General features: G+C 38.5%; 1 protein-coding gene across 3 annotated transcripts in view; it reads left to right on the top strand.

Annotated features, from left to right (window-relative positions):
- The window catches only part of LOC126091854 (phosphopentomutase), a 122,986-nt gene that overhangs the window by 64,380 nt on the left and 43,024 nt on the right, over nucleotides 1-15,582 (top strand). For all 3 annotated transcript variants that reach the window (XM_049907120.1, XM_049907119.1, XM_049907121.1), the window contains exon 9: nucleotides 695-800. In XM_049907120.1, the coding sequence (XP_049763077.1) occupies nucleotides 695-800 (106 nt within the window). The remainder of the gene's footprint in view (nucleotides 1-694; nucleotides 801-15,582) is intronic.

Genomic DNA, 15,582 nt, shown 5'->3' on the forward strand with positions numbered 1-15,582 from the left:
CATGCCTTAATCTCTCATCATACACGGTTGATTCAATAGATGTTGGATTTTTATGGCTTGATAAAAGTTGTATTGCATTTGAATAGCATGTAGAAATTAATAAGCAGTTTATTCTACTCCATAATCAGTTTCACATTTGAAGGAATGTGCTGAAGTGAAGTTGGAGATGGTACCAAGACATTTTGTAAAGCATCATCTTTATTGAAGAAGTTTCTTCATATGATGATGTTTAGAGAACGTGAGTGGTAGGCAACTGAGGATCCAAGATCAGGAGAATAGCAAGTGTATAGCCACACCAATAGTGTTAAATGACTTTTGTGAAATTAGTGACATGCATGCGTTCAGTATGGTTTTGCTGTGGCACTTTTGCAGTTGTCTCTATCAGTTCTATTCAACTATAGCTGAAACTCTGTTTACAGTGGATTTCATCAGGTATGGTTAGAATTTTGGGAAGCTATTCACAGCACACAATGTTTCATTTTGTCACACAAGGCAGATAGCTTCATCATCTTTGAATGGATAGAAACTTTCGTACAGGTTGTTGCTTTCTTGTTAAAGCTCGACCATTCCTTTGTGTCAGCCCTCCCGCTGCATCTGCCTCTCCCTCTCATCGTTTGTGGTGTGTGTGTGTGTGTGTGTGTGTGTGTGTGTGTGTGTGTGTGAGCTTTTTGTAACATGAAATTTTAATTTTCAGATATGGTCATCACATAAGCAAAAATTCTTACTTCGTATGCCATAAACCAGAGATAATGAAGAAGATATTTGAAAGGTTACGGAACTTTCAAGATGCACCAGGCACTGTAAGTATTCTTTGTGTGTAACATTTGGTGAATTTTAAATGTAGGTGCTGACACACAACTGTGAGTGGTAGTGACACAGGTCACACTGCATGTGTTGAGTAAGACATTGATTTTACTCTCTATACATGTACACATATACTAGGCTGTCCCATTAATTACTTGAAATTTTAGTTCATCTTTATATTCTGTGTGAATTAATTGTATTTTCTGCCCTTTTAGCTCGCGCTCACTCTCATTGCTTGCTACATCAGTGGGCCACATTCTTCTTGTCTGTTTACTCCCTCTTCATTTTCTTGGCTTCGTTCACATATTAACACCTACTCCGTCGTCTCCTCTTCCTATACGGTGTGTCTCATTTCTCCCTGCTGTAGAACATTTTCCTTCCTACTCTTTACGTTCCACTTCTTCTCTTATTGATACAGTCATTGCACACAAATCACTAAATATTATCTAACGTGCACATTTTGGCAGAGTAATAAGGGCCATCTTTTAAGTTTTACAAAAACAATAAAGAATTTTATCAAAAATTGTTTTTGTTTGTTAATATTATTTCCCAAAATACCTGGCTTTAAAATTTATAGTTTCTTGCATGTGTTCAAACCAGTAATGAAAACATGTTTTACACACTGATATTGGTGCCTCAATAACATGATTTTGGGAGGATTCAACAGTGTCTTGAGGTATGGAAATAGCTTTTGCACACTTTTCGTTTGACATGTTGTTGTTGTTGTTGTTGTTGTTATGGTCTTCAGTCCTGAGACTGGTTTGATGCAGCTCTCCATGCTACTCTATCCTGTGCAAGCTTCATCATCTCCCAGTACCTGCTGCAACCTACATCCTTCTGAATCTGTTTAGTGTATTCATCTCTTGGTCTCCCTCCAAGATTTTTACCCTCCACGCTGCCCTCCAATACTAAATTGGTGATCCCTCGATATCTCAGAACATGTCCTACCAACCGATCCCTTCTTCTAGTCAAGTTGTGCCACAAGTTCCTCTTCTCCCTAATTCTATTCAATACCTTCTCATTAGTTATGTGATCAACCCATCTAATCTTCAGCATTCTTCTGTAGCACCACATTTCTAAAGCTTCTATTCTCTTCTTGTCTAAGCCATTTTTCGTCCACATTTCACTTCCATACAAGGCTACACTCCATACAAATACTTTCAGAAACGACTTCCTGACACTTAAATCAATACTCGATGTTAACAAATTTCTCTTCTTAAGAAACGCTTTCCTTGCCATTGCCAGTCTGCATTTTATATCCTCTCTACTTCGACCATCATCAGTTATTTTGCTCCCCAAATAGCTAAACTCCTTAACTACTTTAAGTCTCTCATTTCCTAACCTAATTCCCTCAGCATCACCCGACTTAATTCGGCTACATTCCAATATCCTCGTTTTGCTTTTGTTGATGTTCATCTTTATACCCTCCTTTCAAGACACTGTCCATTCCGTTCAACTGCTTTTCCAAGACCTTTGCTGTCTCTGACAGAATTACAATGTCATCGGCAAACCTCAAAGTTTTTATTTCTTCTTCATGGATTTTAATACCTACTCTGAACTTTTCTTTTGTTTCCTTTATTGCTTGCTCAGTATACAGATTGAATAACATCGGGGATAGGCTACAACCTTGTCTCACTCCCTTCCCAACCACTGCTTCCCTTTCATGTCCCTCAACTCTTATAACTGCCACCTGCTTTCTGTACAAATTGTAAATAACCTTTCGCTCTCTGTATTTTATCCCTGCCATCTTCAGAATTTGAAAGAGAGTATTCCAATCAACATTGTCAAAAGCTTTCTCTAAGTCTACAAATGCTAGAAACGTAGGTTTGCCTTTCCTTAATCTTTCTTCTAAGATAAGTCGTAGGGTCAGTATTGCCTCACGTGTTCCAACATTTCTACGGAATCCAAACTGATCTTCCCCGAGGTCGGCTTCTATCAGTTTCTCCATTCGTCTGTAAATAATTCGCATTAGTATTTTGCAGCTGTGACTTATTAAACTGATAGTTCGGTAATTTTCACATCTGTCAACACCTGCTTTCTTTGAGATAGGGATTATTATATTGTTCTTGAAGTCTGAGGGTATTTCGCCTGTCTCATTCATCTTGCTCACCAGATGGTAGAGTTTTGTCAGGACTGGCTCTCCCAAGGTTGTCAGTAGTTCTAATGGAATGTTGTCTACTCCGGGGGCCTTGTTTCGACTCGGGTCTTTCAGTGCTCTGTCAAACTCTTCACGCAATATCATATCTCCCATTTCATCTTCATCTACATCCTCTTCCATTTCCGTAATATTGTCCTCAAGTACATCGCCCTTGTATAGGCCCTCTATATACTCCTTCCACCTTTCTGCTTTCCCTTCTTTGCTTAGAACTTGGTTTCCATCAAAGCTCTTGATATTCATGCAAGTGGTTCTCCTTTTCCCAAAGGTCTCTTTAATTTTCCTGTAGGCAGTATCTATCTTACCCCTAGTGAGATAAGCCCCTACTTCCTTACATTTGTCCTCTAGTCATCCCTGCTTAGCGATTTTGCACTTCCTGTCAATATCATTTTTGAGACGTTTGTATTCCTTTCTGCCTGCTTCATTTACTGCATTTTTATATTTTCTCCTTTCATCAATTAAATTCAATATTTCTTCTGTTACCCAAGGGTTTCTACTAGCCCTCGTCTTTTTACCTATTTGATCCTCTGCTGCCTTCACTATTTCATCCCTCAAAGCTACCCATTCTTCTTCTACTGTATTTCTTTCCCCCATTCCTGTCAATTTTTCCCTTATGCTCTCCCTGAAACTCTGTACAATCTCTGGTTCTTTCAGTTTATCCAGGTCCCATCTCCTTAAATTCCCACCTTTTTGCAGTTTCTTCAGTTTTAATCTACAGTTCATAACCAATAGATTGTGGTCAGAATCCACATCTGCTCCTGGAAATGTCTTACAATTTAAAACCTGGTTCCTAAATCTCTGTCTTACCATTATATAATCTATCTGATACCTTTTATTATCTCCACGGTTCTTCCATGTATACAGCCTTCTTTTATGATTCTTAAGCCAAGTATTAGCTATGATTAAGTTATGCTCTGCGCAAAATTCTACCAGGCGGCTTCCTCTTTCATTTCTTAGCCCCAATCCATAATCACCTACTATGTTTGCTTCTCTCCCTTTTCCTACTACCGAATTCCAGTCACCCATGACTATTAAATTTTCGTCTCCCTTCACTACCTGAATAATTTCTTTTATCTCATCATACATTTCATCAATTTCTTTGTCATCTGCAGAGCTAGTTGGCATATAAACTTGTACTACTGTAGTAGGTGTGGGCTTCGTATCTGTCTTGGCCACAATAATGCATTCTCTATGCTGTTTGTAGTAGGTTACCTGTACACCTATTTTTTTATTCATTATTAAACCTACTGCTGCATTACCCCTATTTGATTTTGTATTTATAACCCTGTACTCATCTGACCAGAAGTCCTGTTCCTACTGCCACTGAACTTCACTGATTCCCACTATATCTAACTTTAACCTATCCATTTCCCTTTTTAAATTTTCTAACCTGCCTGCCCAATTTTTACGGGATCTGACATTCCACGCTCCGATCCATTGAACGCCAGTTTTCTTTCTCCTGATAACAACGTCCTCTTGAGTAGTCCCCGCTCGGAGATTCGAATGGGGGACTATTTTACCTCCGGAATATTTTACCCAAGAGGATGCCATCATCATTTAATCATAAGGAAACAAAAAGAAACTGTTTGGCAGTAATTCAAAACTATAAATACAATGAGACATCCATTAGAAGTTTTTTCTCCATCAGATAATGAATTGTTAGCTACTTTGTGACAGCTGACATTGTTATGAGGAGGTGGATGTGACATTTTTCATTGTTTTCCTGATTTCATTGATAATTTGAGGCAAACAGGTCCCTGTATATCACTCAAATTAATTGTTATTCAATAGAGTAATAGTTGCGACATATCCATTGTTACCAAAGAAATGAAAGATCATTTTGATGGAGGCACTTCAAAAACAAACCATTGTTGTTGGTTTCAGTTTGTTAGAATACCCAAACAGTTGTTTGCTGCTTTGTTTCTGACCCAAACAAATATGTAGCCGAGTTTTGTCTGGCATTGACTAATATCAAGAGCTGCATCAAACCAGTCTTTGGACTGAGGACAACAACAACAACAACAACAACAACAAAAACAAAAACAACCACTACTGTGTCAACAACTATTGCAACAACAACAACTGAAGTGGTTGTACATTATTTTAGCCACTCCGATTTAGCCAATTATGGGAAACCCATGTCCAAAATAACAATCACAGTGATGTGTCTCATAGCTCTTTAACTCGTTACTTTTAACTTCCTCACAGATCCAACCTCTACATGTTCACAGATTTCCTCAAACTAATTACAGAATAAAGTCTTAACTAAACTTTTCCTGAAAGAAGGTACCCATGATTAAACATCCTCTCCTTTTTCTTCGATATACAGTATTAAATAACAGGATGTCTCAAAACCTTTGGGTCAGTTGAAACAGATGATGGTGGGTCCACAACTGAGTATATCGATATGGGGAACCAGTGGTCAGAAATGCACATTTTTGTGGTAAGGACATACACAGTGCACACCACTTAACAACAGTGTATCTCATAGCAATTGTTCAGAGTGACAGCTGCCAGTCTCATTGCATGCTTGGCAACAGCATTTGAAATTCTACTGCAATCTCTCAAAAAACCCTGGTGTCTGTCATACCAGGAGACAGGCAGCTTGGACCAGAGGTGGAGGTGTGAGATCTGGCGAAAGTGCTGGCAATGGGACAGGACCTCCCCTTCCAATTCAGTGATTGGGGAACGTGTTGTTCAGGTGCTTGCAGACATTAACATCGAAGTGGGGTGGTGCAGTGTCCTGCTGAAACCACATCCCTTCACAGACAACGAGGGCTACAGTCTCCAAGAACAGTGGCAGCACATCTCATGGGAACACCAGGTAACATGGACCAGTGAAACAGGGAGGCAGTAAATAAGGTCCTGTTAGGTGATCTTGGACAACGGACTTCTTCCTGTGGGTTATGTCAAGACGATGGAGTATGAAAGCCATGTAGAACTAGTGTGCCATTGCCACGCATACATTGAGACTGGCAGTCGTCACTATGAACAATTGCAATGAGATATGTTGTTGTTATGTGGTGTACGCTGTGTATGTCCATAACACAATAAATATGCTTTTCTGAACATTGGTTTCCTATCTCAATAGAATCAGTTGTGGACCTACTATCACCTGTTTCAATTTGACCCAAAAGGCTTGAGGCAACCTATACATAGGGTGAGAAGTGTTCTACATTTTCAGAACAACCTGTTTTAACCAAATCATGTAAATAATTTAGTAATAATGTCACTTCAAAGACATCACTCTTCATTAATGAAGAAAATGAGCACTTTATCTGATCACCGTCATCTAATATCATTACAGGATGCTTTCGCCCAGATAAAAACATTTTCAGTGGTACCATCATGATCTCCCTTCAACTGTGCCATTACTAGTGAGAAGTTTCACATTGCTTATAGGCTCAGCTCGGCTAAGTGACATTACTGGTGTTTCTTTTTTCCTTCTTTCCAAATTTAAGTCCAGTAAAATATGTTACTTACATATCTAATACAGTTACCAATCCTCTGCATCTAGGTCTTCTTCTTCTTATCCTTTTTGCAAGTTCCTTACACCATGCGGCATCTCTTGCATCCAAGTTTCCATCTTCTTCTACCCTGCCAGTCCTCTTCCTGCATTTCCCTGTCCTGCATCACATACCTCATTCCATCATAGCTGGGATCTTCCTATCTTTCTGTGTGTTGGAGGTCTCCAGTGCTGTATTTTAGGGGACATCTTTCATCTGGCATTCTTCTAAGTTGTCCATACAATGCTAGCTGTTTATTTTTAGTTGCATCTATAGTATCTTTTGTAAATCCCATCTGTTCTCATAGCACTTAATTTCTTATTTTGTCTCTTTTGTTACTTCACAACTTCATGGCTGAAAACATAACTATGTTGGCTTCCACAGACCAGGTCACGATTAAAATTCTTCTGGGTATTGTACTGCATTGTACAAAATACTTTAACTATAAACTTAAAACCAATGTTTGAACTATATTACAGTGGCCTTCCTCGGGAAAGACTTTCTAGCCAGAGCTGCCAGAGTTGGCAGTTGTGTGCAAGATATGTATTTACTTGTATGAATGAATGGTATTTCTCTTTCTTTTTCTGATAAAGGCTGTGACCGAAAGCTTGTATGTAAGTATCTTTTAATTGTGCCTGTCTGCAACTTAATGAGTCATATTTACGGTAAGTAGCAATCTATCTTTTCCTTACATTGTTGTCATTACAACATGGAGTTTCCATGGTTTGATGTAGCTTATAATTGAAGTATTTTATACAGTGATGCAGTACAAAACCCAGAGGGATTTTAATCATTCGTCCAAAAACTCCATTTCCATTGCCTTTAATTTCTTCACATTGATCCTGGAGACTTCCCATAGTTCAACACCATACAGAGAAAAAAACTCTCAACCATAGTTCTGTATATCCTCATATATCCTTGATGTCATTTTATACCAAATAATGGAGTGTACTGCTTAAAAAAAAGTGTGTGAAATCTTATGGGACTTAACTGGTAAGGTCATCAGTCCCTAAGCTTACACACTACTTAACCTAAATTATCCTAAGGACAAATACACACACCCATGCCCGAGGGAGGACTAGAACCTCCGCCGGGACCAGCCGCACAGTTCATGATGTACTGCTTAATTGTCACATTTCCCTTACCCTTGCTATACCTTCAACAACCAAGTATTTTGTATTTGTAAACTTAATTTTCATGCCCTGCTGCTCATAACCTTCTTTAAGCTTTCTTAACATACAAGACACACCCTCTTCTTCCTCGGTAAGATGACGTGATTGTCAGCAAAATTTAGGGAGAACAGTGTGTCATCACCTACTCTAACTCCAATGTTTTTGCAATTTCTTCTCCAGTTTTTCAGTGCTTCGTTCAAAAATATTTTAAAGAGGGTAGGTGCCAAACAGCATCAGTCCTTTACTAACCTTAAGTTTCTGTGATAGTAACTTCCAACTTTAAAACAACAAATATTATCTGAATACAGCTTTCTAACAGCTTGTACATAACATTTATGAATCTTCTAGTTTTTCGTTGCTTCCCACATCGTAGAAAGTGGTAAACTGTCATAAGCCTTCTGCATGTTTATAAAAACCATGTGTTTCTCCAAGTTATGTGCTAGTTTACTGTCAGTCACCTGACTAATGCTGCAGATATTTACAATACAAGACCTTCCTGCCAAAAATCACTCTGTTTTTCTACGTACTCAGTTTCTTTCTGAATTCTAGTTTTAAGCATCTTACCCCATATATTCTCAGTATAGAACTGAGAACTGTGATGCCTCGATAATTTTCATAATTATCCTTGCTTCCCCTTTTAAATATGTATGTGATGAACCCTTCTTTAAACTCAACAGGGATTTCCTCTCCACTAAGACAGCAGTTAAATAGCTTTGTGAGATGTTCAAATAATGCATTTGGATATTCAAATAATATTTTTGACCAAGCCTTCAACAACTCCTTATATGCAGCCGTAGGTCCTGATGCTTTGCCATTTTTGAATTGCTGAAATATATCCTGTACTTTCGCTGCTATTATCTTCTGGATTTGTGTATCACAATTGTTGCCTGCAAAGGAGCATATATCCTGAAATTCAGAAATTCAGTTCTTCATGGTATGTCTTCCATCTATCTAGGCTTATCAGCTGTAAGCTCATACTACTTCTGTCATTTGTTCTCAGCTGTTTTATCATCTTCCATCCATGCTTCGTTGGACTTTGAACTCCCTGTGCAGTTGTTAATTTCTGCACATTTAAAGTCCCACTTAGCATTTTTTGCTCTAAGTACTGCTTTCTTTGCCTCCCCCCTCAGTCTTACATACCTACTTCTACTATAAGCCATCTGGCATAGGCCTCCTTTTTCTCCTTCACCTTTGTGGCAATATCATCATCCCACCAATCACTTTTAAATATGCCAGGCATGTTTTCATCTACTCGGAGACTTTCTGAAGCAGCTGCATGAATAGCTATCACAGTTGTCTTACAGGCTACCACCACTGTTGTATCATCAGTGTGTGCAGCTTCCCACATTTATGTACTTTCATTAAATTTACATGAACATTTAAATAGTGGAACTTAAAAGATGGATTTCTCTCATGTATTAATTCATGTTCTTTAACAAAGTGTGTTTTGGTCAGAATAAATAAAATTTTGTACTTCATTTGTGAAGCATTTGATCTGTACTACTTGAAGCATCAGCAGCTCCTCATGCTATAATAGTATTATTTTCGTATGAAGACACTGTGATGGAAGTGAGTGTTAACAGAGAAATGAATGCTTATGCAGTAAAAAATGTTTAAACCTAAACACTGACATGCTGTGCCTGAATAAAAATTACGAAACACATAAAATAGCTGCCATTTGCCTCTGATGCCAAAACAGTGGCTTCTGTTCTCAACCTACCAAGAAATAAATTGCAAGTCAAAATCTTAAAAAAAAAAAAAAAAAAAAAAAACTCTTTGACAGCTCCTCCTAGAAACACAAAAACAGCTGCTTATGTTAACCATAAAAATACTCCAGATCTTGTGCATACAGTGCCTTAGTTCAATATGTCCATGGTTAAGACAACATTTGAGTGACAGGGTATGGAATACAAATTATCCTGAAAGGTCATGTACAGGGGCTATTACACAGATCTTTTTATTTTTTATATCTGTTTCTTTCCTTGGGAAATCTGTACATCTGGTTTGATGGAACAACTCACTCTGCTTATTGATGCCACTCTTAAAAGTTCTTTCAGTTAGAATTTAGTAGCTAGTGCTTTTAATTGTTGACAGAGTTCTGGCATACTGAAGGTAGTCCACTGAACTATCATGCAACTGATTCAGCTGGGGATGCAACCACTGATAAGTAAAAATCTTTGATCAGATCCACGTAACACAGTAGGTGAATAACACAACAGTTCATCTTTTAGGCTTCTAAATTATCTCACACGTTTATCTGTTCATATTCATTCGGATTTTGTACTAACAGCCTATGTATCACCTGACTATTAACAACTTGCGTATGCGTAAATAAAATGTCGATAAAATTAAACACTCCCATAGAGGATTTCAATTGATATTTAGTGTGGAGTTACAGGACAGCCTTCACAGAAACTTTCTTATTCTGCTCAGGCTCGATCCCCTCCAAACTAATGATACAGAGAAGATAAATCAACGGGTTCATCCAAAATTTTACACTTAAAAACCTGTCAACTGCACATTCCTGTAGATAGTGAACACTCTGAGCAACAGAATATATTTTTTAAAAGAAAGATGATGAGACTTACCAAACAAAAGCGCTGGCAGGTCGATAGACACACAAACAAACACAAACATACACACAAAATTCTAGCTTTCGCAACCAACGGTTGCCTCGTCAGGAAAGAGGGAAGGAGAAGGAAAGACAAAAGGATATGGGTTTTAAGGGAGAGGGTAAGGAGTCATTCCAATCCCGGGAGCGGAAAGACTTACCTTAGGGGGAAAAAAGGACAGGTATACACTCGCACACACACATATCCATCCACACATACATAGACACAAGCAGACATTTGTAAAGGCAAAGCTTTGCCTTTGCCTTTACAAATGTCTGCTTGTGTCTATGTATGTGTGGATGGATATGTGTGTGTGTGCGAGTGTATACCTGTCCTTTTTTCCCCCTAAGGTAAGTCTTTCCGCTCCCGGGATTGGAATGACTCCTTACCCTCTCCCTTAAAACCCATATCCTTTTGTCTTTCCTTCTCCTTCCCTCTTTCCTGACGAGGCAACCGTTGGTTGCGAAAGCTAGAATTTTGTGTGTATGTTTGTGTTTGTTTGTGTGTCTATCGACCTGCCAGCGCTTTTGTTTGGTAAGAATATATTTTTTCTCACATAGGTGTAACTTCAAATATAGAATGTACATAAATTTGTGTGAGTCTCAATTAGCTGGTCTAAAGTAGAAATATACTGTGCAATACTCATGTTGAAACCAAAAGGCAAAGCTTTAGAATAAAACTCTGACCAGCTTAAGGAAAACAAACAGGAGACAAGAGATTGCTCATATTACTAAGGCCCCTACTGCATGATGCACCTAAGGTGTACACATATGCAGCAGTGCCCCAAGCATGTATGTTTAGAACTGCAGACTCAGAGAGAGGAAACTGCAGGTAGGAATGTCATCAATGTATGAAAAGACAGGTTGCTACTTACCGTAAAGAAGACAAGTGAAGTTGCAGACAAGGACAATTAAAATTAAAAGACACTTACATAAAGCTTTTGGTCACAGCAACGTACACCATTCACACACACAAGGAGGCACACCTCACTTACTCTGTCCATTCCACCTGTCGCCCGCTCTGTCCACCTTTTCCTCCCCCACATCTGTGACTTTGTTGTCCTTCTTCCTCTGTCTGTCCATCTCTTCCTCCCCTCTTCTGTCTCCACATTATCACCCACACTTCAGTAGGAGGTAGTTGGTTCTTACTCCCACAGCACTTCTTTTCAGGTAATAAATAATATATGTACAAAGTTTGGTTGAATTTCATCCAGGGGTAGTGGAGAACTTTTTTGCCCATGGCTTTGCCCACATATACATATTTCACGTATGTTAAATATATTTCCCACATTTTTGTATACATATTTCTCCCGTATCTCTAGCAAATTTCTCCCTGCAGTTTGGTTTTGCCAGAGTTCAACATGTGCGACATCATATCTGCTGAACTATGTGTCATACAGTGATATAATATTGTAGGTACATTCATTGGCATAGATGGATACTGTCTGCAAAATGTGCTGCGGAAACTGGCTGTAGTAAAGAAGTAATAAATTTATGCTTGATGCATCAGCTTTTCATGCATATCATTGTTTTTAACGTCATATCTCCTGAACTATGAGTCATACAATGATACAATTTTCCAGCTACAATTAGTGATATGTGTGAATAGTGTCTGTAGAATGTGTCATGAATGAATTTAGTGGTAAAGAAGTAATACATTAAAATGTCTTGCCCGATGCGGCAGTTTTACAGCAAGAACTGTGAAAATGTAGTAAGTGTGAAACTTTGTTTTATTTTGGGAATCGTCGTAGCACAAGAATAGCATTTTGCACATGGAGGTATTCCCCTCGCATTGTCTGTAAAGCTTAGGATTAGGGAGTGATAACTTTGATGAATAGCCACATGATGTTGAGTTCAATCCTTGCTGGGCATATATTCTCTAATGAAGAACTTTGGGAAGTATGGGTGTGGCTTATTTCAACAAGCTGCTGTCGATCAATAAGGAAAGAATTCACCGAGTGAGAGAGTAATGTAAGAGGAAGTTCCACCAAGTCTTAGGTAAGGATTAAACCAATTGTTCATTCATTTTGTGCCTGGACTCTTTCGCTGACTATTGCAAGTTTGTCCTTCTTGACATCAGAAATAAAGCAAAAGATGCAGTGGCCTTTTGTTGATTACAGCACTACATATACTAACCAAAAATCACACATATAAAGTTATAAGAATATTTACTCAGGAATAAAAGATTTCCAATTTACCTGGTCATGATTGTCATATGACACCTTTCCTCACTGTATGTTTCAATTAGGATGCTTAATATTTGTTTGGTCCATTCCATTTATAGATACAAAGCAATCAGCACAAAGAATGCTTTTTTCCGACAGCTTTTATAGTAGGAAGTTTGTTGGCAAAAAATATTTCTTTTGTTTAATTTACGCATTTATGGAAATTTAATCACTGAAAAATTTGCAAAATCTCAAAAATGAAAACCTGAAGTTAGCTGCTGGCCACAGATGCAACAGCAATAAACCATAAACAGTAACAATCGGAAAGCATACTCTGTACTGCCTTCCTCACACAAGCAAGTTACAGTCGTCTAGTGCACATGCATTGACACATGGGAGTATAGAACTACTTTCTGTTTCCGAGTGTGAATAATGTGTCTGAAAATTCTTAGTTCCAACCATTCTACTGCCAGATAGCTGTTGAGCTAAATCTGTATCATTCATGGTGTAAGCTTATCCTTTATGGATGGTTTAGAACCTGTGACTGTTTATTCAATGTAAATACATAAAACTGCAACCGTTCACTTTTAAAAATAGTTATTTATTCATTTCATGCTGTTTATGCACACATATAGTATAAAAGTGAGTGATGTGGTACCAAATGGCCAGCAACAGCAGAAGCAGACAGGTGGATACTAAGAACAAAAGCTGCCCATAATGTTGCAGTAAGTACAAAACTAAATTTTGGATCCAAATCTACAAATAAACAATACTCATGGCTATGCATTAAAGCATGTTCAGTCTTCTTGTCACAGAGCCAGCACCCAGCATTATGCTTGAAATAGTTAAGTAACTTCTGGAAAACCATTTGAAGCTGAGCCTGAAAAGGTTCGAAAACCGGTTCATGGGATGAATAAATAACTATTTCAAAACAAGTGACTCGTTGCAGTTTTATGTATTTACATTTTAAAAAATCATGTGGAAAGTGTGACACGAAACAATTAGACTGGTGTCACAGATTTGTGAACTTACCAAATATCTCAATTTAATTCTGGCTGCCTTAAAGAAGGACCCACTTGATTTTACATTATGTCTGAATTTGTTCCTATCACTACTCAAAACATTTCTGTAGGTCATTTTCCATTAGGCTGCACAGGAGATCTGTCATTATTCTCTTCCAGGACAACACATTAGCAGTAAACTTGTCATGCACTGTTACTGATTTGATCAATTTGATGAATCTTATCTCGTCACAAAACACAGTTCATTGTTAAAAAAAAACAGTTGTGTACTAGCATGCTGCAACAATCATAATATGGCAGTATTGGATAAGTATTTCCTCATACATCCATTAGGTTGCTTCTTTCTTTTTTATTTATTTATTTGATTTTTTTAAGTTCTGCTAGGCACCAAGATTTTCTTTGTAACACAAGCATCCAAAATGAACCAGACTGTTCTATCATTTTTGCTTACGTCGAACACCATTCTATTGTTTGGGCTGGATGAAAGTTCCATGGCTGCAAGCAACGAGGGCGGGATAAGGTGTGAGGCAGAAAGGCTCAAGAGGCTCTAGTTTACACACAAAGTTCTTGAACACCCCATACTGCAGAATTGACTTGTAACAACTTTGGCTTGACGAAATCTCCTGAGGTTATCAGTATAGCCATGGTGTTGTGCTGTTGCAATATTTTGATGCGTTTTCTATTCATCATCTTCAGTCGAAGTCACCTGAAGATAACAAATCGAAATGTTGCATCAACCTGATGCCATGACTCAGCTGATAATCCAAGAAGATTTCATCAATGAAATTCACCAAGAAAGCTTGCATTCCTGTATAACTTTGGCTTGTTTCTGGTTGTTGGTACCTTACCAATCATCATTGACACTCTGCTTGCTATCTGGACTACCTCAGAGTTCCTGCACCTTGTGCTGCTCCAGTTTGACTGCTTCATCTTGTGACCTACACAGCTTCACTGCTCCACATAAGTCATCAGATGCAAATGTTTCTTTTGTGACTACTATTAAAGTGACAACAATGAATATTCCCAAAAAGCGTTGTTTGATTACTATGGAGGTATAATTCCTTGCATTGTTGGAGCAGCAGCAGCAGCAGTAATAGTAACATCTTTCATGATTACTGCAGCAACAATAATGACAACAACAAACATTAACAGTAACATATCTGCAACCACTGAAATGTCTGTTTATGGTGTTTCTTGATGTACTGTGTCCACAGCTCATGGTCTTGCGGTAGCATTCTCATTTCCCGCGCACGGGGGAGATTCCCAGCAGGGTCAGGGATTTTCCCTGCCTCACAGTGACTGGGTGTTGTGTTGTCTTCATCATTACCATTCATCCCCATTATGGTCGGAGGAAGGCAGTGGCAAACCACGTCCACTACGACCTTGCCTAGTTGGTGGTGCGGGTCTCCCGCATCATACCCTACGCTCCTCGGAGTATGGGACCTCATCATCATCATCATCATCATCATCATCATCATCGTAATGTACTGTGAGGCAAATACAGTTTCTGACCCAGTGTCTCAGAGTACTATAATGTTGTTTTCTAGCTGGCAGTTACATGAACTAATTCAGAATTTACAGACTTTAGCTGCATTAGCATCTTCAGACCCATCACTCAATGAGGCCTTACAAATAATACAAGCATTTAAAATAGCCACTTCCACTTAACAAATATTCAAAAACAACATTGATGATGGTACATTGTACCCTCTACCATGCACTGTATGGTGGCTTGCAGATTATCTATTTAGATGTAAATGTAAATGTAGACTGCAGTATGCTGGAATATTCTGTTGCCTGTGATTTACTGACTAAGCATTACAGCTGTCCAACTCACTTGAGAACTGTGGTAGGCTTAAACTGAGTCATTGTACAAAAGAGCCAGGTTCATCCTATTCAACTTGGGTCACAGAACTGCAAGGCTTATCCTGCCAGGGTAATTTAGTGTGTACATCTTGCTGTGTCTTATACACACAATCTTTACTTCATGATATTATTGTAAAGTTCACACTGGACAAACAAGTTCAGATGAAAGCATTAGCATTATCAGATCCATCACCCAATGAGGTCTTACAAATAAAAGTCCAGCAGTATGGGATAAGGTAGCCAATAATTTGCCCAGTGCTGGACAGGTAGCCACACTAATA

Source organism: Schistocerca cancellata, chromosome 7, assembly GCF_023864275.1.
Source record: "Schistocerca cancellata isolate TAMUIC-IGC-003103 chromosome 7, iqSchCanc2.1, whole genome shotgun sequence".
Classification (NCBI taxonomy): domain Eukaryota; kingdom Metazoa; phylum Arthropoda; class Insecta; order Orthoptera; family Acrididae; genus Schistocerca; species Schistocerca cancellata.